The sequence below is a fragment of the Mobula birostris genome, chromosome 1 (genome assembly GCF_030028105.1).
Source record: "Mobula birostris isolate sMobBir1 chromosome 1, sMobBir1.hap1, whole genome shotgun sequence".
Classification (NCBI taxonomy): Eukaryota; Metazoa; Chordata; class Chondrichthyes; order Myliobatiformes; family Myliobatidae; genus Mobula; species Mobula birostris.
Window position 1 is genome coordinate 213,330,401 of NC_092370.1, and position 27,735 is coordinate 213,358,135.

Below are 27,735 nucleotides of genomic sequence, written 5' to 3' on the forward strand. Positions count from 1 at the left end.
ATATTGGCCTTCATAAGTCAAAGTTTTGAGTACAGTAGTTGGGATGTTATGTTGAAGTTGCTTGAGACATTGGTAAGGCCTGATTCGGAGTACTATGTGCAGTGTTGGTCACCTACCCGCAGGAAAGATGTCAAGAAGATTGAAAGAGTGTAGAGAATGCCAGGACTAGATGACCTGAGTTATAGGGAAAGGCTGAATAGGTTAGGATTTTATTCCCCAGAGAGTAGAAGAATGTAGGGGAGATTTAATCGAGGGGTACAAAATTATAGACAGGATAAATTCAAGCAGGCTATTTCCACTGAGGTTGGGTGAGACTAGAACTAGAGGTAATGGGTTAAGGGTGAAGGGTGAAAGGTGAAAGGGGAACATGAGGGGAAACTTCTTCACTCAGAGGGTCATAAGAGTGTGGAAAGAGCTTCCAGCGCAAGTTGTGGATGCAGGTTCAACTTCAAGATTTAAGATTTAAGAGAAATTTGGACAGATACATGAATGGGAGAGGTTTGGAGGGCTATGATCCAGATGCAGGTCAATGGCACCAGCCAGATGAATAGATTTGCACAAACTAGAAAGTCTATCGACGAACGTTGAAGATCATCTGCGTAGGGAAAGTTTCAAGTGAGAGGGTTTTGTCTGAAGTTGATAGACCACGGATACTGCTGGAGAAGATTATGAAGTTAAAGGTTGCTTATTGTGGACACATTATGCGGGGAGATAACATCTTGTCAGACTTGCTATATGGAGAGGTGGAGAGAAAGAAAGGAAGAAGGCAGTAAAGAACAACGTGGCCTGATAGCATCAAAGATTGGACCAAGCTGGACAAGACTAGGGATGTTGTGGACAAGTGTCGGGACAGAGCGGCGTGGAGGGAAATCGTCCGCCAACTGGAAATTCCAGATGCGACCTAGTGACGAGAAAGGCCAAAATGTCTATTTCTGTGCTGTAGTGTTCTATAACTATGACTCTAGACAAAAATACAGTAATGTATTGTTAACCAATTTGAACATGTTTCTACACAAATTAAACCTAGTTATTGATGAAGATGGGTTTTTTGAGTACAGGGAATGCATGAACCGTTGCATTGTTTCTTTGTTGTACATTTTATCCAAATGAATCAAATAGCTTGTATAAGGTGGCCATGGAGCTGGAGAGGAAGTTGCAGAGGCAGTAACAATTATGATGTTAAGGAGACATTTGTTCAGGTACTTGGATAGGAAATGAGTACTGGGATACAGACTGATGGATGTAAATAGGATTAGCACAGACAAGCATCATAGTCGGTAAGGACAATTTGGGTTGAAAGGGCTGTTTCCTTCCTGACTTTAACTTTGAATCAGTGTCAACGCTGGCACTTACCAGCAAAGACAACCTGCAAAGTTCCTGAGGCAAAGTTTCTAAATGAGAACATGACCCTGACTTCCACTTTGAGAGCAAGAGCAGGTTGGGCACCAGTGGTTGCTGCAAGTTCATACAAGTGCATGCTTGCTGATCAAAATAAGTTCCGTGATATCATTTCATGGTCATTTGTTAAAAATATACTAATCAGGGTGTGTGTCAGTGGGCTGCAGTGCAAAGTTATTTCTTGCAAGGTAGTTATGAAAACAGATGAAACAGTTCCCAATGGGCCAAATTTATTCCTGTGTTGAAATTGTTCCCATTTCAAAATCCCTTTGCGCAGCAGTATTGAAAAATCACTGATACTGAAGATGGAAAGTCCAAGCCTCAAACAGATTTCAGTAAACCATTCACTAATGCACTTGCTCCTGTAGGGTAGGTAACCATCTTTAGACAGGTATAGACAGATGGTATAGATCATCAGAATAAGATGCAAAGTGGGAAAAAACTTAGAATAGGATCTTTACCCTGTCTCAGGTAAATGTGTTTTACACATTGGCTTGGTCTTTATTTTAACCACTATCCTCTTTGTGATATTTTTAAAGCTGCACCCATATATTTATGAACGCTATATATTTATACAATAGCAACCAATAAGAGTCAATAGACACCCTGCGTTCCTTTTTAATCTACTGAACATCTTCAAATAATTTCAGTAAAGTGTTATTAGTTTTCTGTTACACCATTGGTACTGTTTAATATTGATTTTTAGGAAAAGCAATAAATGGCCTTGCTCATTGGAAGTCCCCGGGAAAGAGCTGGTACGAAGCTGATCATCTCTGGTCTATTTTTAGCACTGATTCCTCGGTGGGGTGATCTGGCCTGCAGGGAGTGAATGTCATTATTTATCTTCCCCGTTGGTAATAATCAGGGTGGCTGGTGCATTGTGGTATATGATGGTCATCCTGCCTGAAGCATCAGCCTGTTTTCTTACTAATAATGCTGCCGCAGAGAGCGTCAGAGAGAGAGATTATTTGCAAGTAACTCATCTTGGCCTTCCATAGTCACTTAAACTTGGCTCTGCCTTTTAACTGTTACGCAGGTTCTGCAGGGTGAAGAGGCAGAACAGTGCAATATATAAAATATACCATCGATTATAAGAAATACCGTATACTGTATAAAATATGAATAAATAGTGCAAAAAGAAAGCAAAAAATAGTGAGGTAGAGTGTTCATTGCCCGTTCAGAGATCTTGCAGTGGAGGGGACGAAGCTATTCCTAAAACACTGAGCATGTCTTCAGGCTCCTGTACCTCCTCTCTGATGGCACTATGCTGCGCCCACAGGGAAAACAGCCTATTTATCCACACTCAGCTTAAAGCCCAACACAGTCAAAAAGGTGGGACTGCAGTGCAACTTTTCACTGAAATGAAACCTCTAAAGGACTGACACGATTTTCTTAACCTGAAGATATTGACATTTCAGACGTCCATGGGTTTAAATGATCTCAACCAGGTGAAGGGTATTTTATGGGGGGGGGGGGTCAGAAATTCATACATTGTTGAAAGCACTAAACAGACATTGCAGTAAGTTGTAAACTAAACACCAAAATATGGTTCCATTGATTTCAATGTGTTCAACATTCAATATATGTTATAAACTTCTATCCCTTCTGGTTTCAAAGCAGGTCATCGATCAGGTGAAATATTTTCATTAGGTGTCTTCTACCATAAACTCATCTTCACTGCCAAACAGCAATATGACAGATTCCCTCAAGTTCTGCTTCAAAGTGCTAGAAATTCTTCATTTAATCGTTTATTCCACAGCATCTCAGGCTTCTTGTGTTTCTCACAATAACCTCCGGAGGGTTTCTTTCTGCTTAATTATCCAGCCTAGGCCACAGGGAAGTGTGATGGACAAAAGTCTAGAAAGTGAAAGACGAGTAACAGCAGTGAGCCATTATGATGGGACTGGAATGAGAAAAAAAACATTTCTTTGTTCTTTGGGATGAGGAATGTCTATTGTTTTGTCAAGATTTGTACACCACTTCAAGTAGTGACACAAATCCACAGCCTGGTAGCCAAGTTGGGAAAAATACAATGCACTACTTTTCCATCACATTCATACTCAAACTATTGGGAATTCTCATTGCGCAAGGCCAGTGCAAAAGTGGAATTCACTGGAGTCAGGTCTAATAAAAAGCTCCCATCATATGGCTGGTTCATAGTGCTTTTACTGTACAATAAAAACTGAAAGAGCCACTCTGTTACTATGGCAGTCTTGGACAGATCATTAAGATATGTAGCTGGGTGCTGAGCGAGGTTATTGAGGCTAATGAAAATACAGTTGTATCAATTTAGCTCAGCAAGCTCCAACTGCAAAGCTTTGGGGGTCTCCACCTTCAGGTAAATGACCCTGCATGGAATTGGAAGGGTCACATCAATCAACAGAATAGGTGGACATCATTTATGACAGAGAAACAAAAAGCTGAAAGAAATATAATAAATTGGCTGGTTGATATCACTTTCTAATGGTAGAAATCTTTGGTAATTATTGCTTATAATTCAATGCACATCTTTCACCATGAGCAACTAATATGACTCATTAATTCCTTTCGGATCATTCATCATTGGGTGTTGCTTGGCATCTGTTTTGGGGAATTATTGTCAACCTGTGAGGTAACAATTACATCAAAATATCAAGAGGGATGTTCAGTTTAAAAACAATGTTTAGCTTAAAAACTTTGGCATACATATGAAAGAGGACAAATCAACATCTGAACTATCTCATTTCACATTATTCATCCATGAATAGATAGGCAAGGGTGGAGCCAAAAACAAGATGACACTATGAAAGAGAATTAACTTTCATTGTAATAAAATCCAACCAAATTAATGTTTCTCCTTTGTAATTCTGATTCTGCAGCAGATGTAACACAATTACCATAACATTGGTACAAAAATATATAAACAGGATCCTTGAACTGCAGTCTTGATAATTTTTTAATGAAATATTGGCCAAGCCAGAAGGCAAAGCATTTGAATTGATAAATAATTTTTTAATCAAACACTTCTTGAACTTCTAAAAAAGTTGCACAGGCTAATTTGTCAACAATGGCATTGAACACACACAAAATGCTGAAGGAAGTCAGCAAGTCAGTCAGCAGCTATGGAGGAGAATGAAGAATCTCAATGAAAGGTCTAGTCCGAAACATCATCTGTTTATTCCCCTGCATAGGTGCAGTCTGACCTGCTGATTCCCTCCACCATTTTGTGTCTGTTGCTCTAGATTTCCTGTGTGTGTAGAATCTCTTGTGCTTATGACTGGCAATAGATTGGCCTTGCTCATTTTATGTATAGTTTGCTCGGTAACTTTCCAACTGGCCAATCGATATCCCTAATGATCCGGTGCCGATTTCTCCAGAGTGATGCTCTCTACAGGGAATCTTTATCACTTGTGAGCGGGTTAAGCACTTAGGAAGCTCTTCAGAATAGGCAGCAAAAAGAAAAATTAAGGGGCATAAATGGGATTGTAGCCGAGATGTTAAAGAATAAGACCAAGGTCCCTGTATAGGCCAAAATTTAATTGGCTCATAGCATTTAAAAATATTTTGTTTTTCTACTCATTCTTCTGAATTTTCAACCCTTCTGACAGCTCCATTTCCCCATTCTTCTTTCATCAGCAGATCTGGGATGATACATTTTGTTTGCTTCGAAGTGATTACAATGAATTTTGAATAACACAGTAGCTGAGAGATAGCTCTCCACTAGTTACATTTTAGTTCTTTTTTTTTTATTCTGTCTTTTAACTGAACCTTCGCTTAGGCTTAAAAGCTGCACCAAACCTCATGAATCCTTAATTTAGGAAATAAAATTTCAGCGCAGTACCTTATCGATGCTTTCTGAAACTCCAAAGACACTACATCAACCTCTTCCTACTTATTTACCCTGTTAGTTACCTCTTCAAAAGGCTTAAATCTATCAAAAATGTCATTTTCATAAAACTAATGGACTTCTGTTTAATGATACCATGATTTTAAGTGCCCTGTTAATTAGTGAATTCAAAATATTTCTAAGAACTGATCTCAGGTTAAGTTCTCTATTTTTTCTTTTTCCTGCTCTCTTGAAAAGGAGTGTTGAATTAATTACCTAGCACTCTCACAGTGTTCCAGAGCCTGGTGAATTTTGGAAGTTCACCTCTAATGCATCGGCTGCCTCTGCAGCCAGCACACAGTGCTAAAATTGTGCAGATGAACCCCAAAAATCTTTCAACAAGGTATCATCAGCAGCTGCTTGGAAATCACAGTGTTTAACCAGGCACTCTGGATAACAGTGGCTTCTCTCACCTTGCGCTCACTGTGCCCCACCGACACAGACACACACAAGCTCGGCCAGTGTTTTAGATTCGAAACAGGGTGCTCTTGAAAGTGCTAAACAAATTGAAGTGTGCCCCTGTCACTTTGCATATTTTTTCTCTCACTTCATTGCTTAAACTCTTCTAAAATTCTTCTTTCTATCATTTGTGTTTTTCATTCCTCTGAGCCAATTAAGCAAGCTGGAGCTTTGCTCTTTGGGATGACGAAAATGAGAGCAGACTTAATCAAGGTATCTATGATGATTAGAGGCATAGATAGGGTGGATAGCCAGCACATTTTTCCCAGGGTGGCAATGCCTAATAAGAGAAGACATACTTTTAAGTTAACTGGAGGAAAGTACAAAGACAATGATATCAGAGGTTTTTTTTATATAATAGAGTGGCTACATGGAACACATGGCCAGGGATGGTGGAGGAGGCCGATACATTAGGGATATTTAAGAGATCGATCACTCTTGGAGTGGGTTAAAAGGTCGGCACAACATTGCGGGCCGAAGGTCCTGGACTGTGGTATACTGTTCTACAGAATATTCTACGATTTATATACCCTACCTTCTCCAAGTACTGAGAGATAAGGTGGTTAAATTCAACCATCTGAAGTGTAATCACAGAATCATCCAATTCAGAAGAGGCACTTTGTTCCACTTGAACTTATTTCAGCTCGATGTCAGACCAGTCCAACTCTGTCCTATGCAACAGCATGAGCACTGAGGTACATAATTCCAACAATGATCTGGATGAAAAGGAAATCTGCCCACATACTATTGAAACTTCTTTCCAATTTTATTACACCTATGCCATCTAATTTTAGACATATTTGCTGTTGGAAAAGTCTACATAATCTAGCTCCATTATAATTTGAGTACCTCAGTTCTCGTACAGTTGCACAGGAAATGAAACACCTTTCCTTTTATCTTGTTCCTTTCCACCCTTCGGCAACCAAAATATTACTTCCAGGCAAAGCAACAATTCATTTGCAATTTTTGCAAACTGGTGTATTGCATTTGGGGTTCACAACATGGTCAACTTCTTAGTGGTGAGACGAACCACAAATTCAGTGAGTGCTTGCAGAATACATATGCTCAGCCCACAGTCCACAGAAAGGAGCATTCACTGCCACCTGCCCGTCACTTTAATTCTCCATCTACTGTTACAATGTAATGTCGCTTCCTACATTTGTTTTAAAAAAGCCGAACATAAATTCGGGGAACAGCATTGATCTCCCATCTAGGCATAATGCAGCCTTTTAAACTCAACATATTCTGCAAGTTCAGGTCACTGAATGTTCTCTGTTAGTATCACACTATGATATTGGTTCAGTTTCTCCTCTCTCTATTAACACGGCCTGACACACTGGGCATGTCCTGTGGCTCTGCATTTCACAGCTTTTGCATTCCTTTGTACTCTCATTCTCTAACTTCCCTCATTTCATTGCTTTTGTGACGAAATAAACATTTTCTCCACTGTCCATTATCCCCATGCACCCACTGACAAGATGACCTCATGTTTTGTTTACTCTCGGACTTACAGAGATATTCCCTTCTCCCTACTCATCCTGTGATTTGATACTAACTTCTTTCCACTTGTCTCCGGAAAGATCATCTTTCTGATCCTTTATGGGCATTATATAATAGTTTTATCAGTATCATATTCAACGATACCAGAGGATCTTTAGTATGTTAAAATAATGAAGTACCTTATTAAACTAAATAACTTACAAACAAAAAACAAGGCATTCCATTTTCAGTGTGCCATGCCAAGCAATTGGTTCCAGTCTGTCTAATTCTCACTTTGTCCTACTGAGGTTGGATGGTCACATGGTACAGTTCATAAAGGGATACGGTCTCACTATCAACGAGCATGATAAAGTTATAGAACTTGTTGTTTGAGATGGTTGCACAATTGTCTTTGTTTTTTATGTCATAAAGGACAAGTTGGGCCAATGAAGGAAATACATTGTCAGTCACAACCATGGAAAAAGAGTCAGAGTTAAAGGTTCAGGTCAAAGACCTATCTGACAAAGTTCTGACCAAGGGTCTCTTCAATCTGAGCATAAGAAAATGCGAGCAGAATTAAGCTAATTGGCCCATCTAGTCCATTCTGCTATGACTGTTCTATTGTTCCTCTCATTTCTCCTGCCTTCTCCCAATAACTTAAACAAGCCATTTAACCACAGCTGTATATTTACCAAAGTTGCAAAATTCTTGCCTCTTTTAAATATAATCTGTCAATATCAAATATTAAGAATGATGCATAATTATAAAGACCTAATATTTTACAATCGTATTTGGGCATTCATTAAAATTATCCCAGAGTTTCTATAATGGGATGCTCTTTTATGCTGTCAAATAAAAAGTTGTGTATTGGTAGTAATGCAAGAACTGGCAAATATAATAACCTGTGTTTTTCCTTCACAGTGGCTGAAAGGCCTGCTGTGTAAATCAGCTGTTCATGTTTTTATTTTAGACAAGCACTGGGTACATAATTTATAGAAGGATATTTCTGGCAAAACTTCTGCCATATGGCTGGTGATGCAGTACATTACGTACTAAAAGGATACAAAGTGATGTACCATGAAATGAATATTGGAATATTTCAGTTTGCTTTGTAAGTAGGATATAAACCAACACATAGTTTAAAGGTTTGGCAGCTATTTCAGAATTAAATCCTACTTCAACTCTCAAAGTAACAGTGATTACTAATAATACAAAAATATATTAGTCTGGTTAATTGAAAGTCAGAGTCATTCAATGAACCAGGTCATTTAGAAAGACACAAAGCAGATAATGGGAAAAAAGTACAAAAGTACCTTTTATCTTTAAAGGCAGCTGGGTTATGTGAGTACCTCAACTGACATCCTTCTGAAGGTGGGATGATTTTCATTTTTAATGAGTTCCCACATCTTCAAATGCATAATTTTTCAGTTGAGGCTCAGAGAAAAGCACAACTTTTGTTATTGTCTGGGTGTGTTTTTCTGTCCATCTAGGGTGTCCAAGAGAAGGGTTTTTCCCCTTTGGGCTTCCTGTCTTAACTTCGACAAAATGAAATTAGTTGATTTAACAAACTTGTATGAGCATACCCCTACAATCCATGGGAGCAGTTAGCACTTGTTGTTATTTAATGCCATTATATCTATCGCTACTGACGATCATAAGGCTAAGCGGGACATGGAAAGCCACTCGAATGCAGTGGGATGATCCCGAATCAACCACAGCAATAGAATTTTGAGAGCTAAACACTGCTTCCTTTGCTTGTGACCAGAAGACAGTTAATTATTACACAAATCATCGCAGTTTTGCCGAACTGGGTATATTTAAACATCTTTCAAGGACAACAGTGACCACTGTCCTTGCACAGATATATTATTGAACAGATGCTCACTATGCTTGTAAGCTTCACCCATGTAGTAATCAACTCAGCAATCTGAGTTGCTCTTCCAGTCATCAGCATGCATTGCTTTTCTTGGAAGCTGGTCACAGAAGGAGTGTTTCCAATTGCCACTGGCTTATATCCCTTCTCACACTAGATTGCCTTGACCCTCCACAAGCTCCAAAACTATGAAGGAATGGCTGAAGCATGTGATCTCAAAATTGCTTGTTTTACAGCCGCAGCTGAACGAACAGAGAGTGAGTGACAGAGTGTGAGTGATACTTCAAATGACGCAGGGACAGATATCTTCAATGACAAAGCCTTCGCAGATAGATATCCCAGAGTTCAATCGAAGGGCATAATATTTATTCTGATCGTTGATCTGTCTGGCCCAGTTGAGTCTGAGTTTGACTTTTAAAGCATATTTTAAAAATGGTGTTCGTAAAAAGATTATATTCCACCTAGTTAATCAATTCTATTAGAAAAGTATCGGATGGTACAGTTCAATTAAAAAGTGTTCCAGGTTGCTAAATTGCAGTGGAAACCAGGGAAAGCATTTAAAATCTATTTGAACTCCAAATGCTCTGAAGTATAATTTCCATTATGTGTCAATATTTCAATATTACATTACCAGGAAAATCAACTCTATTCTGAAAGCTACCTTAAAGATCAGCACTCAAACAGTTCATATTCACATTCATAAAACCCACAGTGACCATTTCCCATTAGAAGTGCAATATATCAGTGAGTTTGACTAGTAGAAACATTTGAAAACTACCTATCTACAAAACGCAACTGCAAATTGTCCCAATGTTGCCATTATAAACAAATTCATTGTGTTGTTTTATTGTTTTACAGCTCATCCCTGTGAGGCTCCAAACTGCAGAACCATGACCTTGAACCTACATCCTCTGACAACTCGTATTGAATAATATCAATAATACTCATAAAATTGCAGTGCCTGGGAAAAACATAGTTATATTTCAAACCCCATCACACTAACACATCTATCTAGGAAATACAATTGATCTGCAAGACAGAACGATATATGCTGGAGTTTGAGGTAATAATCAATGGTGGACATTAGAACTATGAGGTCAGTTTCAATTATATGAGCAAGGCTATTAGTTTAGTGAATGGCTTACAGACACGATGTTATCAGCCTCAAGAAGATAATCGTTATGTGCATAAGAAATGGAAAGCATGCCCCGATAAGATACATCGATCCCACTGATATGAATTGGGTTTGTAAGGTTATCATGGCCAATGATTGCATTATTATGATGCTCTGTTTGGGACACAGAAAACCACGGTACTGTGACAGAAATGGCAGTCCTTGTTACACTGTAGATTCCATGGCAAATTGCTCCCAATGTGGCAGACACATCAGGCAAAATCCCTCTTTAATACCAATACAACACTTTCACCATTTGGCTAAGCAAGTAGTTCAGTGGTAGGATAGTGCAGCAGTAGAATCTTGCCTACATGCTGGAGATAGGTTGTTGTATCGTAAAATCACAAAATCTATTTCAATCACTCCATGTCTACCCACTAGTCTGAATCTGGCTTTGCAGAGGATTAAATCTGTAGTAAATAATATTCACAGTTGGCAGGTTAGAGCAACCCCAGATGCAGATTTCCCCAAAATTAGAACGCAAGTCCACATGTACGGCAGGATCTGTACTACTGGACTATGCTTCTTCTCAGTCTGCCTTCTATTCAAATGAAATTTTCTTATCTTTATCTACAAATCCCTCTGTTGCTTCCTCCTCCTATCACTATACAACTTCCTCTAGCTCTATAAGCTGATAAGATCCGTCACTCCTCCAATTCTTGTCTCCTAGTCATTCCTGATTTTATCTCTTCACCAAGTGCCTTGATCAAAAACTAGAATTCCTTCCCCAAACCACCCAACATTTGTACCTTTCTCCCTGATTTCCCCTTTGAAACTCGCATCTTTTACAAAGCCGTAGTGAAGGATGCAGAAGTGTGGATTTGAATAAGGGAGAATAAAGTGAGATTTGTATAAGATTAATGTAAATGGTTGTTAATGTTGATTTGGTTGATTGAAGGACCTAGTTCCATGCTGTATGCATCTTAGACTCTTTAGGACACTATGACCTGCTCTAACATCGCTATTGTCAGCTTGGTGTCAAATTTCATTTGGTAACTCTCCTGCGAAGTCAGTCAGAATCAGAATCAGGTTTAATATCACCTGCAAATGTCATGAAATTTGTTAATTTTGAGGCAACAGTACAATACATGATAAAAATAGAGGAAAAAACTGATTTACAGTATTTATAGATACGTATACTAAATAGTTACATTAAACAAGTACTACAGAATCAGAAATAAAAAGTAATGAGAGAGTGTTCTTGGGTTCAATGTCCATTTAGGAATCGGATAGCAGGGAGGAAGAAGCTGTTCCTAAATCACTGAGTGTGTACTTTCAGGCTTCTGCACCTCCTTCCTGATGGCAACAATGAGAAGAGGGCATGTCCTGGGTGGTGGGGGTCCTTAATGATGGGCACCACCATTCTGAGGCACCGCTCCTTGACTATTTGAACACATTCAACATCTTGGATTCGAGGGAGCTGGTATTCCATGAGGAACCTGACAATTTTACAACTCTGCAGCTTCCCTTGATCCTGTGCAGTAGCCCCTCCCTGACCCTCGCCATAACAGACGGTGATGCAGCCAGTCAGAATACTCTCCATAATACATCTGTAGAAGTTTTCGAGTGCTTTAGGTGTCAAACAGAATCTAGAAATATAGAAAACCTACAGCACAACACAGGCCTTTTGGCCCACAAAGCTGTGCCAAACATGTGGGAGTCGACTGTGCCTCTTCCTGGAAGTGCTGCCTGGCCTGCTGCGTTCACCGGTGGCTTTGATGTGTGTTACTAGAATGTTACCTGGGTTTCATCACCTAAGTTACAGAGAAAGGTTGAACAAGTTGGGTCTTTATTCTTTGGAATGTAGAAGGTTGAGGGGGGGACTTGATAGAGGTATTTAAAATTATGAGAGGGATAGATAGAGTTGACGTGGATAGGCTTTTTCCATTGAGAGTGGGGGGAGATTCAAACAAGAGAACATGAGTTGAGAGTTAAAGGGCAAAAGTTTAGGGGTAACGTGAGGGAGAACTTCTTTACTCAAAGAGTGGTGGCTGCGTGGAAAGAGCTTCCAGCAGAAGTGGTTGAGGCAGGTTCGATGTTGTCGTTTAAAAGGAATGGAGGGTTATGGGCTGAGTGCAGGTCAGTGGGACTAGGTGAGAGTAAGAGTTCGGCACGGACTAGAAGGGCCAAGATGGCCTGTTTCTATGCTGTAATTGTTATATGGTTATATGTACTTACTTTAGAAATTACTCATAGACCTCTATTTTTCTAAGCTCCATGTACCTATCCAGGAGTCTCTTAAAAGACCCTATCGTATCCGCCTCCATCACCATCGCCGGCAGCCCATTCCGTGCACTCACCACTCTCTGCATAAAAAACTTATCCCTGACATCTCCTCTGTACCTAGTTCCAAGCACCTTAAAACTATGCCTTCTTGTGCTAGCCATTTCAGCCCTGGGAAAAAACCTCTGACCATCCACATGATCAATGCCTCTCATCATCTTATACACATCTATCAGGTCACCTCTCATTCTCTGTCGCTCCAAGTTGACTCAACCCATTCTCATAAGGCATGCTTCTCAATCCAGGTAACATCCTTGTAAATCTCCTCTGCACTCTTTCTATAGTTTCCACATCCTTCCTGTAGTGAGGTGATCGGAACTGAGCACAGTACTCCAAGTGGGTCTGACCAGGGTCCTATATTCCTGCAACATTACCTCTCAGCTCTTGAACTCAATCCCATGGTTGATGAAGGACAATGCACCGTATGCCTTCTTAACCATACAGTCCTTTGGACTCGGACCCCAAGATCCCTCAGATCCTCAACAATGCCCAGAGTGTTACCATTAATACTATATTCTGCCATCATATTTGACTTACCAAAATGAACCACCTCACACTAATCTACCACTTCTCAGTTCAGTTTTGCATCCTACTGATGTCTTGCTATAACCTCTGAAAGCCCCCCACACTATCCACAACACCACCAACCTCTGCGTCATCAGCAAATTTACTAACCCATCCCTCCACTTCCTCATCCAGGTCATTTATAAAAACCATGAAGAGAAGGAGTCCCAGAACAGATCCCTGAAGCACACCACTGGTCACCGACCTCCATGCAGAATATGACCCGTCTACAACGACTCTTGGCTTTCTGTGTGCAAGCCAATTCTGGATCCACAAAGCAAGGTCCCCTTGGATCCCATGCCTTCTTATTTTCTCATTAAGCCTTGCATGGGGTACCTTATCAAATGCCTTGCTGCAATCCATATACACTACATCATTACCTAGTTTTTTGAACCTTTTGTAAGCTTTTCTTTTCTTCTTGACTAGATTTTCAACAGCCCTTATACACATGGTTCCTATACCCTACCATCCTTTCCATCTCATTGAAACATAACTCTGCAGAACGCCACACAAATATCCCCTGAACATTTGCCACATTTCTGCCATACATTTTCCTGAGAACATCTGTTCCCAATTTATGCTACCAAGTTCCTGTCTGATAGCTTCATATTTCCCCTTACTCCAATTAAACACTTTCCTAACTTCTCCGTTCCTATCCTTTTCCAATGCTATGGGAAAAGAGATAGAATTGTGATCACTAGCTCCAAAATGCTCTCCCTCTGAGACCTGACACCTGACCAGGTTCATTTCCCAATACCAGATCAAGTACAGCCTCTCCTTTTGCGGGCATATCTACATATTGTGTCAGGAAACCTTCCTGAACATACCTCACAAACTTAACCCCATCTAAACCCCTCTCTCTAGGGAGCCGCCAATCAATATTGGGGAAATTAAAATCTCCCACCACGACAACCCTGTTATTATTTCATCTTTCCAGAATGTCTCCCTATCTGCTCCTCAATGTCCCTTTTACTATTGGGTGGTCTATTAAAAAACACCCAGTGGATTTATTGACCCCTTCCTGTTCCTAACTTCCACCCACAGAGACTCAGTAGACAATCCCTCCATGACTTCCTCCTTTTCTGCAGCCATGACACTACCTCTGATCAGCAGTGCCATGCCCCCACCTCTTTTGTCTCCCTCTCTATCCTTTCTGAAACATCTAAAGCCTGACATTCTTAGTAGCCATTCCTGTCCCTGAGCCATCCAAGTCTCTGTAATAACCACAATATCATAGCTCCAAGTAATGATCCACACTCTAAGCTCATCTGCTTTGTTCACGATACTCTTTGCATTAAAATAGACACATCTCAAACCATCAGTCTGAGCGCATCCCTTCTCTATTACCTGCCTATCCTCCCTCTCACACTGTCTCCAAGCTTTCTCTATTTGTGAGCCAACCGTCCCTTCCTCTGTCTCTTCAGTTTGGTTCCCACCCCTCAGCAATCCCCAATAGCCTCCCCAAAAGTTCTCCCCAATAGCCTCAGCAAACCTCTCTGCCAGGATATTGGTCCCCCTCAGATTCTTTTTGATAGGTCACACCTGCCCCAACAGAGGTCCCAATGATCCAGAAATCTGAATCCCTGCTCCCTGCTCCAATCCCTCAGCTATGCATTTATCCTCCACATCACTCTATTCCTATATTCACTGCCACGTGGCACAGACAGTAATCCCAAGATTACTACCTTTGAAGTCCTGCTTCTCAACTTCCTTCCTAACTCCCTGTAGTCTATTTTCAGGACCTCCTCCCTTTTCCTACCTATGTCATTGGTATCAATATGTACCACGACCTCTGGCTGTTCACCTTCCCACTTCAGGATATTGTGGACGTGATCAGAAACATCCTGGACCCTGGCACCTGGGAGGCAAGCTACCATCCGAGATTCTTTCCTGCGTCCACAGAATCACCTGTCTGACACCCTAACTATAGAGTCCCCTATCACTGCTGCCATCCTCTTTCTCTCCTTACCCTTCTGAGCTACAGGGCCGGACTCTGTGCCAGACTCTCTTCAAACTCCTAATGAAGTACAGCCACTGCCTTGCCTTCTTTATAGCTGCATCAATATTTTGAGACCAGGTTAGATCCTCAGAGATCTTGACATCCAGGAACTTGAAACTGCTCACTCTCTCCACTTCTGATCCCTCCATGAGTATTAGTTTGATTTCCCTCTACCTACCCTTTCTGAAGCCCTCAATCAGTTCTTTGGTCTTACTGACACTGAGTGCAAGGTTGTTGCTGCGACACCACTCAACTAGGTGGTATATCATGCTTCTGTATGCCCTCTGAGATTCTGCCAACAATAGTTGTATCATCAGCAAATTTATAGATGGCATTTGAGCTGTGCCTAGCCAGACAGAGTCAGGGTGTAGAGAGAGTAGAGCAGTGGGATAAGCACACATCCCTGATGTGTGCCATTATTATTGTCGGTGATCTGGAGATGTTATTACGAATCTGCACAGATTGAGGTCTTCCAGTTAGGAAGTTGAGAATCCAATTGCAATGCACAGGAATCTACCCACGCTTAAAATCACGTCACTAAGACTTTAGCAAATTTCTACAGATGTAGCACAGAGAACATTCTTGCTGGTTGCATCACCATCTAGTATCGAGGAGCCATTGTACAGGACTGGACAAAGCTACAGAGGGTTGTAAACCTAGCCTGCCCCATCACAGCCACTAGCCTCCCAGCAGTGAGGACATGATCAAAAAGTTATGCTTCAAGAAGGCGGCATCCACAACCCAGGATATGCCCTCTTCTCATTACCACCATCAGAGAGGAGGTACAGAAGCCTGATTTAACACACTCAATATTTTAAGAATAGCTTTCTCCCCTCTGTCATCAGATTTCTAAACAGTCCATGGATCCATGAACACTAGCTTGCTATTTTTGCTCAGTTTTTACAAAACTTTTTATAGTATTATTTATTACTGTAATTTATAGTATATTTTCTTTATTGTACTGTATTCCTGCCAATAAACAACAAATTTCATGACATACATCTGTTAGTGGTTATAAACCTGATTCTGATTCTGATTCTGCTTCCAAGGTTAAAAACAGTGAATTTTCCAGTTTCAGTTAACCTACACCCCTCGTCCCCCTCCTCCTCTCCCCCCCCCCACCCCGGCACTCTCCTCCTATGCACACTCACCTGCCCACCTAGTTGCCTTCTCAATTTGTTCACCTTTCCCATCCCCTCCCTCATCTGGTTCCACTTACCCATTTCCTACCCCATCCCTCATTTTGTTCGACCTACCAACTCTGTCCGACCCTTCCATCCTCCTGCTATATGCTGGCAATGTTAATGCTTCTCTCTGAATCCTGATGCAGAATCTCAGTCTAGAACATCAGCTTAACCCCACTGCTGCCACAGACTGTGCAGTTTTGTTTATTTGTTTCTTGAGCTGCAGTGTGGAACAGACCCCATTGGCCCTTTGATCCACTTAGCCCAGCAATCGCCTGGTTCAATCCTAGCCTAACATGGGTCAAGTTGCAATGACCAATTAACCTACCAGCCAGAATGTCTCCGGACTGTGGGAGGAAACCGGAGTACCTGGAGGAAACCCATGTGGCCACAGGGAGAACATACAAACTGCTTACAGGCAGTGGCGGGAATTGAACTTGGGCCGCATGTACTGTAAAGCCTTGAGCTGACCACTACGCCTTTCTGGCAGTATGATTTTGTTCCAGATTCCAACACTTGCAATCTCTTTTGTCAGCATTAAAAATGAAACTGCCTGCTCTGTGCAGTACACTGATACAACCAAGACACTAGTTTGACACAGCGTGGATGGCATGCTGGAGACTGATAATGACCCTATACCCATTCCAAATGTTTACATCGATCATTAGTTCCTTTTAGAAGCCTATCACTTTATACTTGTGTAGTCCTGCACACTGAGGAGTTGCAGAGTTCTTTCTGCAGTACAATAAATCTTAAAAAAAAAGCTTGGTCAATGCAGAATGCGTATCAAGAGAACTAAGTCTGTGACCGGACAGGCATCATCTTTCTACACGAACTGATAACACTACCTACCTGTCGCATTGCTGAGCTTGAATGAGACCATCTTGTCGGGGATGTTACAAACATTTCTCACTGATGCGATGCAACTGTAATTTGCATAATCCTTGGGCCGAAGATTCTTCAGTTTCAGAATCTTTATTTCGCCCTGTTTAAAAAAGCAAACATTGATTTCAAATCAGCTGATTGTAAAAGTTGTCTAAAAGCATAATGGAAATCAGTACTGGTTAAAGTGCAATAATCAAAGCTATTAAGTGAGGTTTTGAGATGGAAAGGGTTTAAGTAATATCCAATAATATCAAACCTTTACTGTGTGAATGTAAATCATATTCTTCAACTGATCACATTTTACACTTCAAAAAGAATGTAATGCTTAGAAAGAAAAGTCAAAATTGTCATATGCACAAGTAAATAGAGTCATAGAATACGAGTGTACAAACAGACCCTTCAATCCATCTAGCCCATGCCGAACTATCATTCTGCCTAGTCACATTGGCCTGCACTCAGCCCAGAGCCCTCCATACCCCTCCTATCCATGTGCCTATCCAAATTTCTCTTTAGTGCTGAAATCTAACCCGCATCCACCACTTCCATTGACAGCTTGTTCCACATTCTCGCCACCCCCTGAGTGAGGAAGATCCCCCCCATATTCCCCTAAACACTTCACCTTTCACCCTTAACCTCGAGGACCTCTAGTTCTAAGTGCATCATTTCATTTGTACATGTAGCAGGCACAGGCACAAGCAACAAGTTCACTGCCTTTTGGACTCTAAACTATTCAATCTGAAATCCCGCAAGAAAAAGCATAATTAATGAAAATAAGGTTAAAAATAATTGTGGTTGTTTCATCCTGAAATAAGCACAAAAACCTTACTCAGCTTTTTCCCCATCTTTCAGCTACCTTCCTGATAGCAGCTTCTTCTGCAGTTCAAAGACGATAACAAAGAGGACTGCGTGTCCTCATAATCTAATCTAATATCACTGTCACATGAACCCTTGGGAAATGAGTCAGAACTCAGAGGAAAGCAGCATAAACGTTTGCCAAGGAGCTGAGGGAAAACGTAGTGAAGGGGGTTCACATGGTCTTCCACTGTGTTGTGACCTGATTCATTCCCCTGTTGCAAATAGACACAAGCCACTTTGAGCTACCAGCTCATAAAGGGGGCCAGTTATCACAGAACCTTGTACAATATAGACACACTGCCATCACTGTCAGTGATGTTTCTGGACAAAAGTGGAGTACTGAAAAAAATAAATCTAGTGTCCATGGTCTTTAATTTGCATCTATTAATATCCCACATCTTCAACAGTCAATTTCTCTTCATAAATATGGAAAAGTCCATTTGTACTGAATGATGTCATTAGATATGCATCTTGCATCAAGCAGTTATCAGATGTGTGAAAGTGATATACCCCGGCCAATTTTCCCAGTCGACCCAAAAATGATTGCATGCCTAGTCTAACATTTATAAATGAATTTTACATGTAAATTGTAAACAAAACAACATTTAAGAGGACATAATTTTAAGACACAAGAGCATTACACATGAATTGCATGCTGTCAATTTTTCTAGTTATATTCAAATTGAACTTTATTTTAAAATTTCATCTTAACAGCATGCATTGCAAAGAGCTAATATAATGTTGATAAAGCTCGTCAGTTGTATTGATTTTAAGAAAATAAACATACACTTTTTTAATATTTTGAACAGCAAAAGGTAACACAGGTAATTATCCGAATTCAGCTGAAGTTCAAGGGTGGCTGATGATTAGGATTGCTCATCTTATATAAAAATATTGCAAACAGTGAGCAGTTTAGGGTATTTTCCAGAGAGAAAGATGGACTTAATGCTTCAAGTTGATGACCAATTGACTGTTCTGATACAGAGTCCCTGGCTTGAAGCATTAATCCTATGTATTTCAATTCACCAAGGCTGTTTGATGTGCTGAAAGTTATTTATTTTCATTTCACTTTATGCAGAAACTGCAATATTTTATATTCAACTCCTTCCCTCACCATCTTTGATTAAAACCATACACTAGGATTGAACTTTGCTGCAATATTTCTCAGCTCATTTACCTGTGGTTTGAAAATGGAGAATACAAGCTGAGGTTGATTTGTGAAACGGCTGAGTTTTGGTATGTACTATGCTCTGGGATCTACCCAGGTTCAAGAGTAAATCATTTTAATTGTCAGACTGAATTAGCGTGAATGAGACTCCAATGGAAATTACAACTCTGGAGCAGAAGACTGAGGGGAGGTTAACTGGGTGATCCATTGGGTAAGCAGCTGGAGAGGACAGATCTGGGGTAACATGGCCTTATTATTTTGCTAGACTTCATGCATCTTGGGTCCTTTTAAACTTGAAAAGTTCACTTACTTTCAAAGCCTCTGCTTCTGTTCTTGCTGATTTAATTAGTTGGGCAAGTAGGTCACATAAACTACCTGGAATACCTTCTGACTGACACTCTAATGAAACATACCACACTAAAATATTACAGCAGTAGCATCAGAGTAACAAAATACTCCACAACAATGTTTTGTCATTGTCTCTGTTCCTTGTTAGTGATAACTTCTAAAAATAATAATTTTACAGGAACACAGAAGTACACTCAGTTAACTTTGGTTAACCTGGTCATCATGCTTTTGGGAAAATGTTGAAATTCATCGCTGAAGAAGTAACAGAGGAGTTAGTAAATCATTCTAAATGGATTAAACGTGGCTGTATGAAAGGAAAAGAAAGTGTTTGACAAAGTTTAGTAGGCTTTTGAAGATCACCATTGCACAGAGCTGCAGTATTTAGAAAATGCACTCTAGTTATTTACCCGGGCTATTCTGATAGTACTTCTCAAACTCAAAACCTCTAACTCCAATTGCAAGGGCTGCAGATGTACAGAAGCACCACCACTTACCCTTGCCACCTTCCAATTTGCACATCACACTCACCTTACAATATATCCCTATTCCTCTATTATTGCTGGATCAAAATTCTGGAATTCCCTTTCCAACAGTACAGCGGGTGCACCTTTATCAAAGGAATTTCAGCAGTCATGAGTATAGACGGATTCACTAATAGATAAAAGGATACACCAACAGTCTTTAAAGGGGAAGTTTTGCTACAACTAGAAAAGGCATTGGACCACTACATACAGATTCACCATGTTTATTTATGAACTTACATGCATTAGAGATAGTTTTGAGAAGATTCACACTGTTGATTCCTAGAATGAGAGGGTTGTTTTGGGAACAGGTCAGGCCTGAATAGGAGGAGGAGAGGTAATCTTTTGAAACATAAGGCTCTGAGTACGATTGGCTGGATGGATGCTGAGAGGATGACGCCCCTCCTTGAGTTAATGAGGCTATCTCAAACAAGGAAGCTGAATAAGCAGTTTTAGAATGTGGGGGACGAGGGAGCTGCGGATGTCTTTCTTGTCTTGGGATTTTGCATCCTAAGAATTCTCTACCACAGTTCTGAAGCACGGATCACAGTTAAGTGGGATGCACTTTTGAACTATTGGGAAATAAGGAATCTGGGCAGCAGAGAGAAAAGTGGGTTTGAGACCATGGTCAGAGATATGAATGGTATCTAACTGGTAATGGAGTCAAAAAGGTCTGAATGGCCTACTCCTGATCCTAAAAAAACCTCAGCACCTTAAGAAATCACAGTCTGAGATCAAATAACTGATAAGAGGAAAGGGTGAGTGTTAAGAGGGGAGCCATGGAGTCATAAGTAGCTAGCCATCTGGACACAAGCTGGGGTCTGATCAGCCCCGGCCGGGTCACCTGGAGGAGGTTGTATGAGGTTGTATGATGTTGAAAGACCCGAAACACCCGATGATTCCAGGAACATCACTGAGGATGTGTCCAGAAGCATCAATAGATGTATGTACACAGCTTACACCCTGAGTTAATCAGTGACAACCAGGAAAGACTGGGTGACAACCACGAAAAGAGTGGTGACAACTGGAGAGTCAGTGACAGCCCGGAGAGATGGCAACCAGGGCAGAACGGGCTGGCAACCCAATCTGCGTCCTCTGAGAGGAGGACCCCCACAAAAGCCACAAAGAATCTAAGGAAAAGAAACCCCCAGGGGTGCCCGAGAGGCGGGGGGAGGATGAGCACCCCAGTCGGATGGACACAACGACATCATACCCAGGCAATGAACAAACGACGATGAGGAACCAGTGTGCATGTGGCAAAATCTGCAAGAACGATCGCGGCTTGAAGATCCAACAAGCGAGGATGAAGTGTTTGGCGGGAGCAGGAGCAGCACAACGCGCAGGTGTCCAACCTGGTGAGACGAAGGAGGGGCCAGGCCCAGAGTCACCCCATAGTGCCCAGAACCTCCAAGTGTTGCAAACTAATCCCTCGAACATGAAGTCTAGCAGGAGGTGGATCAAATGGCCTGCAGCTAACATGACTTCACTGTGGAAGCAGTTTGATGAAGATATTAACCAAATTCTGGAGGCAACGGCGAAGGGAGGGGTTGTTAGGAAGCTGCAAGTCATGACAACAATTAATGTTAGTATCGCAGCTGAACGGTTCGGAGAAGAGGAGAAGGAAGGCTCCAAAACATCTTACTCGAAGAACCAAAGAGCACTGAGGATCCACAACATCAGGCAGGAGATGAAAGCACTGAAGTCCCAATACAAGGAGGCAGGAGAAGAGGAGCGATTGGCTTGGCCCAGCTGATGTGCATACTACGAAAGAAGATCAGGGTCCTCCGCCGGGCAGAGTGGCATCGGAGGCGGCGTCGTGAAAGGGCTCGAAAACGTGCTGCCTTTATCGCTAACCCCTTCAAGTTCACCAAGGAGTTGCTGGGGGAGAAGCGCAGTGGGAAACTGGCCTGTTCACAGGAAGACATAGACCAACATCTGAAGAAGATATATAACGATCCTGAAAGAGAGCAGGAGTTGGGAGAGTGCAACATCCCAATAGACCCACCTGAACCGGATGTGCAGTTCAACGTGTCAGAGCTGCAACTAAAGGAAGTCAGAGAGGTCGTCTGCAAAGCAAGGGCAAGCTCGGCTCCAGGACCAAGCAACACCTCGTACAAAGTGTACAAGAACTGCCCCAAACTCCTGCTGCGTCTGTGGAAGATCCTGAGAATCTTCTGGAGAAGGGGGAAGATCCCAGAGCAGTGGAGAGTGGCTGAAGGGGTGTGGATCCCGAAGGAGGAAAATGCCACCCAGATGATTTCACATCATCTCCCTGCTGTGTGTCGAGGTGAAGATCTTCTTCAGTGCAGTTTCCAACCGGTTGTGCACCTACCTAGCAAAGAACACCTATATTGATACATCAGTCCAGAAGGGTGGCATTTCAGGGATGCCAGACTGTCTGGAGCACATCGGTGTGGTGACACAGCTCATCAAGGAGGCCAGAGAGAACAAGGGCAACCTGTCAGTGTTGTGGCTCGACCTGGCAAATGCATATGGCTCCATTCCGCACAAGCTGGTGCAGCTCACACTGACCAAATATCATGCCCCCCAGCAGAATCAGAGACCTTATCGCTGATTATTACAGCAACTTCTCTTCAGGAGCATTTACATCAACCTGGCACAAGGTGGAGATCGGCATCATCACAGGGTGCACTATCTCAGTGACACTGTTCTCCCCGGCCATGAACATGCTCACTAAGTCTGCTGAACCAGAGTCCAGAGGGCCCAGAATGAATTCCGCTCAACGGCAACCACCTATCAGGGCATTCACGGATGACCTCATAGTCACCACAGAATCAGTCCCAGGCTGCCAGGGGATTCTGCAAGGGCTCGAAAAGCTGGTGGAGTGGGCCCGGATGCGTTTCAAACCTGCCAAATCAAGCTCGATGGTGCTGAGGAAAGGGAAGGTGGAGAACAAGTTCCGGTTCAGCATCACAGGCACAGCTGTCCCAACCATCACAGAAAAGCCAGTCAAGAGCTTAGGCAAAGTTTTTGACAGCTCTTTAAGGGATACGACATCCATTCAGGCAACCTGCACCGAGTTGGATGGCTGGCTGAAATCTGTGGACAAGTCTGGCCTACCTGGGAAGTTTAAAGCCTGGGTGTATCAGCATGGCATTCTTCCCAGAAACCTATGGCCCCTCCTCGTCTATGCAGTTCCGATCTCGACAGTCGAAACCTTAGAGAGGAGGGTTAGCAACCACGTCAGGAGATGGCTGGGGCTGCCAAAGAGCCTGAGCAGCATCGCTCTCTATGGACACCACAACAAACTGCAACTGCCCTTCAAATCCTTGGAGGAAGAATTCAAGGTAACAAGAGCCAGAGAAGTGCTACAGTATAGGGACTCAAGTGACCCGAAGGTGGCTAGAGCAGGGATCCAAGTAAGTACTGGCAGGAAGTGGAGGGCAGAAGAAGCTATTCAGGAGGCAGAGGCGAGGCTGCGTCACAGGAGGCTGGTGGGAGTGGTCACACAAGGCTGAGCTAGGCGAGGATCCTTTCCAACTCCCCAAATGGACACCAGAGGGAAGGAAAGGCATTGTCTAGTTCAGGAGGAGGTGAGAGCAGTAGTGGAGGAGACGAGAGCCTGCAAGGCGGTGGGAATGAAGCAACAGGGAGCTTGGACAAGATGGGAGAATGCGGTTGAGAGGAAAGTGACCTGGGCTGATCTTTGGAAAGCCGAACCACACCGCATCCAATTTCTCATCCAGCAGTGTACGATGTGCTTCCAAGCCCATCAAACCTGCACACATGGGGCAAGGCAGAGTCATCTGCGTGCCCACTGTGCTCCAAGCAAGGAACCCTGGAGCACATCCTCAGCGGCTGTGCAAGGACACTTGGTGAGGGACGGTACAGGTGGAGGCATGATCGCATGATCAGGTCCTGAAGACCATCGCTGAAGCCATCAGCGCAGGAGTTGAGTGGGCGAAGTGGTCCCGACCCTCCAAGCAGACCATTGCCTTTGTCAGAGCTGGGGAGCAGCCAATACCTGCCAAAAGAACATCTGCAGGCATTCTGACCTCTGCAACAGACTGGCAGCTGTTGGTGGACCTCGAAGGGCAGCTGAAGTTCCCCAACCATATCGCAGCCACCACCCTGTGACCAGACATTGTCCTGGTGTCTGAGTCTACTAAGCAAGTGGTGCTGCTGGAGCTGACAGTCCCATGGGAAGATAGCTTGGAGGAGGCCTTTGAAAGGAAGCTCTCCAAGTACGCAGGACTGGTCAGCAACTGTCAGCAGGCTGGATGGAGAGCGAGGTGTCTCCCAGTGGAGGCTGGTTGTAGGGGATTCATAGCCCATTCTTTAGTTAGAGCCTTCGCATTTTGGGCATCGAGGGAGAGAGGAAGAGGAGAGCCATCTGCAGTACCACCGATGCGGCAGAGAGGGCCTCAAGATGGCTGTGGCTCAAAAGAGGGGAGCCATGGAGTCATAAGTAGCTAGCCATCTGGACACAAGCTGGGTTCTGATCAGCCCCGGCTGGGTCACCTGGAGGAGGTTGCATGATGTTGAAAGACCCGAAACACCCGATGATTCCAGGAACATCACTGAAGATGTGTCCAGAAGCATCAATAGATGTATGTACACAACAGTTAACGATTATATTTCAGGTGATATCCAAAATTCTAGTTCAAAATCCTCTAACCAACTCAATTACATCCAATAAAAATAAAACTTAAACCTAAAACTTCTGTTGTAAAATAAAATCTTTTAGTTTTGTTTTTTTTTCCCCTCACCTCGTTATCACTTGAGGACTATTAGAATTAGAAAAGTTATGTTGCTGTCATTCTAAAATAGAAAAATGCTCAGAAATCAGTAAAACATTAAACTGTGAAATCAGAGTATCTCATTCTCAGAACCATCCAATCAGGATCTAATTTTATAGAACAAATAACAAAAAGTAATATTCAGACTAAAATCCTTGCAATATTATATAATATTATAAAGGTTTGTAAACTTGTGTTTAATTGCCAAATCATTTTCTCTGCGGCCTGGCCGAGTGGTTGCAGGTAATTTTTTAATTCAAATATTGAATTCATAACACTAAGGGTTCTGTATTTTTAAATGTTAATTTGACTATCAAAACAAAAGATGTAATTATACGTTAATCCAATTTGCCATATTATTTATTCTACTGTAAGCACAACTTCACAGACTGAACTACAAATTAAATTTGGAAGGCAAAATGACTTCTGGGTGCAGATGTTTTTTTTCTAAATTGCAAGTCGAAGTGTAAAGCTGACAGCTGGAGCAGGTTTGAGGAGCTGCAATGCTGGTTGTTGTGGAATGCTGCAATTTTTAAACTAAATTATAGTGCTGGGACCTTCCTTTGAATCAATGAAATCTGAAACCCAGATGAGTAACCGATACCATGAAAGCCATAATAATAGGTTTATAGTGAATACCCTCACAATTTATTCCCCACAATCAAGGGCAGATTATAACACATAATTTGTCACGCAACAATAAGCCTCTCTTCAGTCCCATTTTTATGAAATGGACAAGCTGATTAATAAAATGAATACAGTCGTGAGTTGAACACAGGTTAGAAAAAATAAAAAAGCACTGGGTATTTCTCATCTATCCTGCCATGTTCACCATAAACACAATCTGATCTATTCCCCAATGCATAACTAAGTGGATAAGTCACAGGTCAATAAGAATGCTTTACTTGTGGATCACTGAGTCACTTTGCAGATGGTAAATAAATCTGCGTTGTTGATGCCACGGTGTTTTTAAGGAAGAGAGAAATCTGCAAATGAGTGAAATCCACCTTTGAGGAGAATAACCCTTCAATCAGTATTTAGACATTTTTAACTGGAAGCTAACTCTTAATAGAAAATAATGAGATCTTCAGTATTTGCCTTTTATAGAATTAAAGCTAAATGAAACAAAATTAGTACACTAAGATATTTAATTTTCATTGCACAAGCAATGTTGCAGTATTTAGATTGTGCTTTGTTTTTTTTTATCAGGACAAATAGAAAGATTTAGATTTGGTAGAGCCTTTTGTTTCATACTGTGGGGTGGCACAGCAGACTAGTGGCTAGCTCAACACTTTACAGTACCAGCAACCCAGGTTCAATTCCTGCCACTGCCTGTAAGGAGTTTGCATGTTCTCCTCATGACCACATGGGTTTCCTCAGGCTGCTCTGGTTTCCTCCCACAGTCTAAAGACGTACCGGTTGAAAGGTTAATTGGTCGCTGTAAATAGTCCCATGGATTAAACGGGGGGATTTGCCAGGTGGCATGGCTCGAAGGGCTGGAAGGGCATATTCCACATTGTATCTGAATAAATGAATAAATAGATTTACTTAAGCCATCTTTGAATGCTGTTCAGCCAATGGAACAGGTTTTGTAATGTACTCATTACAGCCATGTAGGAGATGTGGCAGCTAAATTATGCACAAGAAGCCCCAACAAAAGGAATTATGATAGATAGATAGATACTTTATTGATCCCAAAGGAAATTACAGTGACACAGTAGCATTACAAGTGCACAGATATAAATATTAGTAGAGAAGTAGAAAGAATAAAAAATAAGTTACCACAAACAGTCTAACAGGAGGGGTTATCACTTCCCATCTATAGATTAACGTATTATAGAGCCTAATGGCCGAGGGTAAGCATGACCTCATATAGCGCTCTTTGGCGCAGTGCAGTTGTCTTAGTCCATTATTAAAAGTTGCTAATCTGTCCAGCCAATTTGGCATGCAGAGGGTGAAAAGCATTCTCCAGAATTGTCAGGAATTTCTGTAGGGTCCTTTGTTCTACCACAGCCTCCAGTGTGTCCAGTTTGACTCTTATAACAGAACCCATCTTTCTAATCAGTTTATTGAGTCTGTTGGCATCACCCATGTTGATGCCATTGCCCCAGCACACCACCACACAGAAGACTGTACGGGTGACAACAGACTGGTAGAACATGTGAAGGAGAGGCCTGTATACTCCAAAGGACCTCGGTCTTCTTATGAAGTAGAGGCAACTCTGGCCCTTCTTGTACACAGCCTCTGTGTTGGTGCTCCACTCATATCTGTCATCCAGGTGCACTCCATGTACTTGTAGGTCCTCACCATCAATAGTAACAGGGAGCAGTGCAAACTTAGTTTTCCTAAGGTCCATCTTCATATCCTTTGTCTCACTAATGCTGAGCTGCAGATGATTTAGCTTTCACTATTTGAGAAAGTCCTCCACCAGGGCCCTGTATTCATCCTCCCGTCCTCCCTTTAAACACCCAGCTATTGCTGAGTCATCAGAGAATTTCTGCAGACGACATGACTCTGCATTGTATCTGAAGTCCAAGGTGTACAGGATAAACAGGAAAGGAGCCAGTACAGTTCCCTATGGGGCAACAGTGCTGCTTATAGCCATGTCTGACACACAGCTCTGAAGCTGCACAGACTGTGGTATGCCAGTCAGGTAGTCCATTATCCAGGATACAATGGAAATACCAATCTGCATTGAATGGGACTTTTCCCCCTGCAGTGAGGGCTGTACAGTAATGATGGCACTTGAGAAATCAAAAAAACACGGATCTTCACAGCGCTGCCCTGCTTATACAAATAGGAGTAAGCTCTGTTCAGTAGATAGAAGAACATTTATTTTTTATGCATTGCTGTCTGATGGCGAAACACTGCCCTGGATATATTTTCATCTTTAAAATAATGCCAGGAAGGAGTTTGGAAG

At 42.0% G+C, this 27,735-nt stretch overlaps 1 protein-coding gene across 1 annotated transcript in view; it reads right to left on the bottom strand.

Moving 5' to 3' along the window:
- Positions 1-27,735, bottom strand: part of mdga2a (MAM domain containing glycosylphosphatidylinositol anchor 2a) — a 1,018,846-nt gene that overhangs the window by 587,443 nt on the left and 403,668 nt on the right. The window contains exon 5 of the mRNA XM_072270903.1: positions 17,131-17,263. Within this exon, the coding sequence (XP_072127004.1) occupies positions 17,131-17,263 (133 nt within the window). The remainder of the gene's footprint in view (positions 1-17,130; positions 17,264-27,735) is intronic.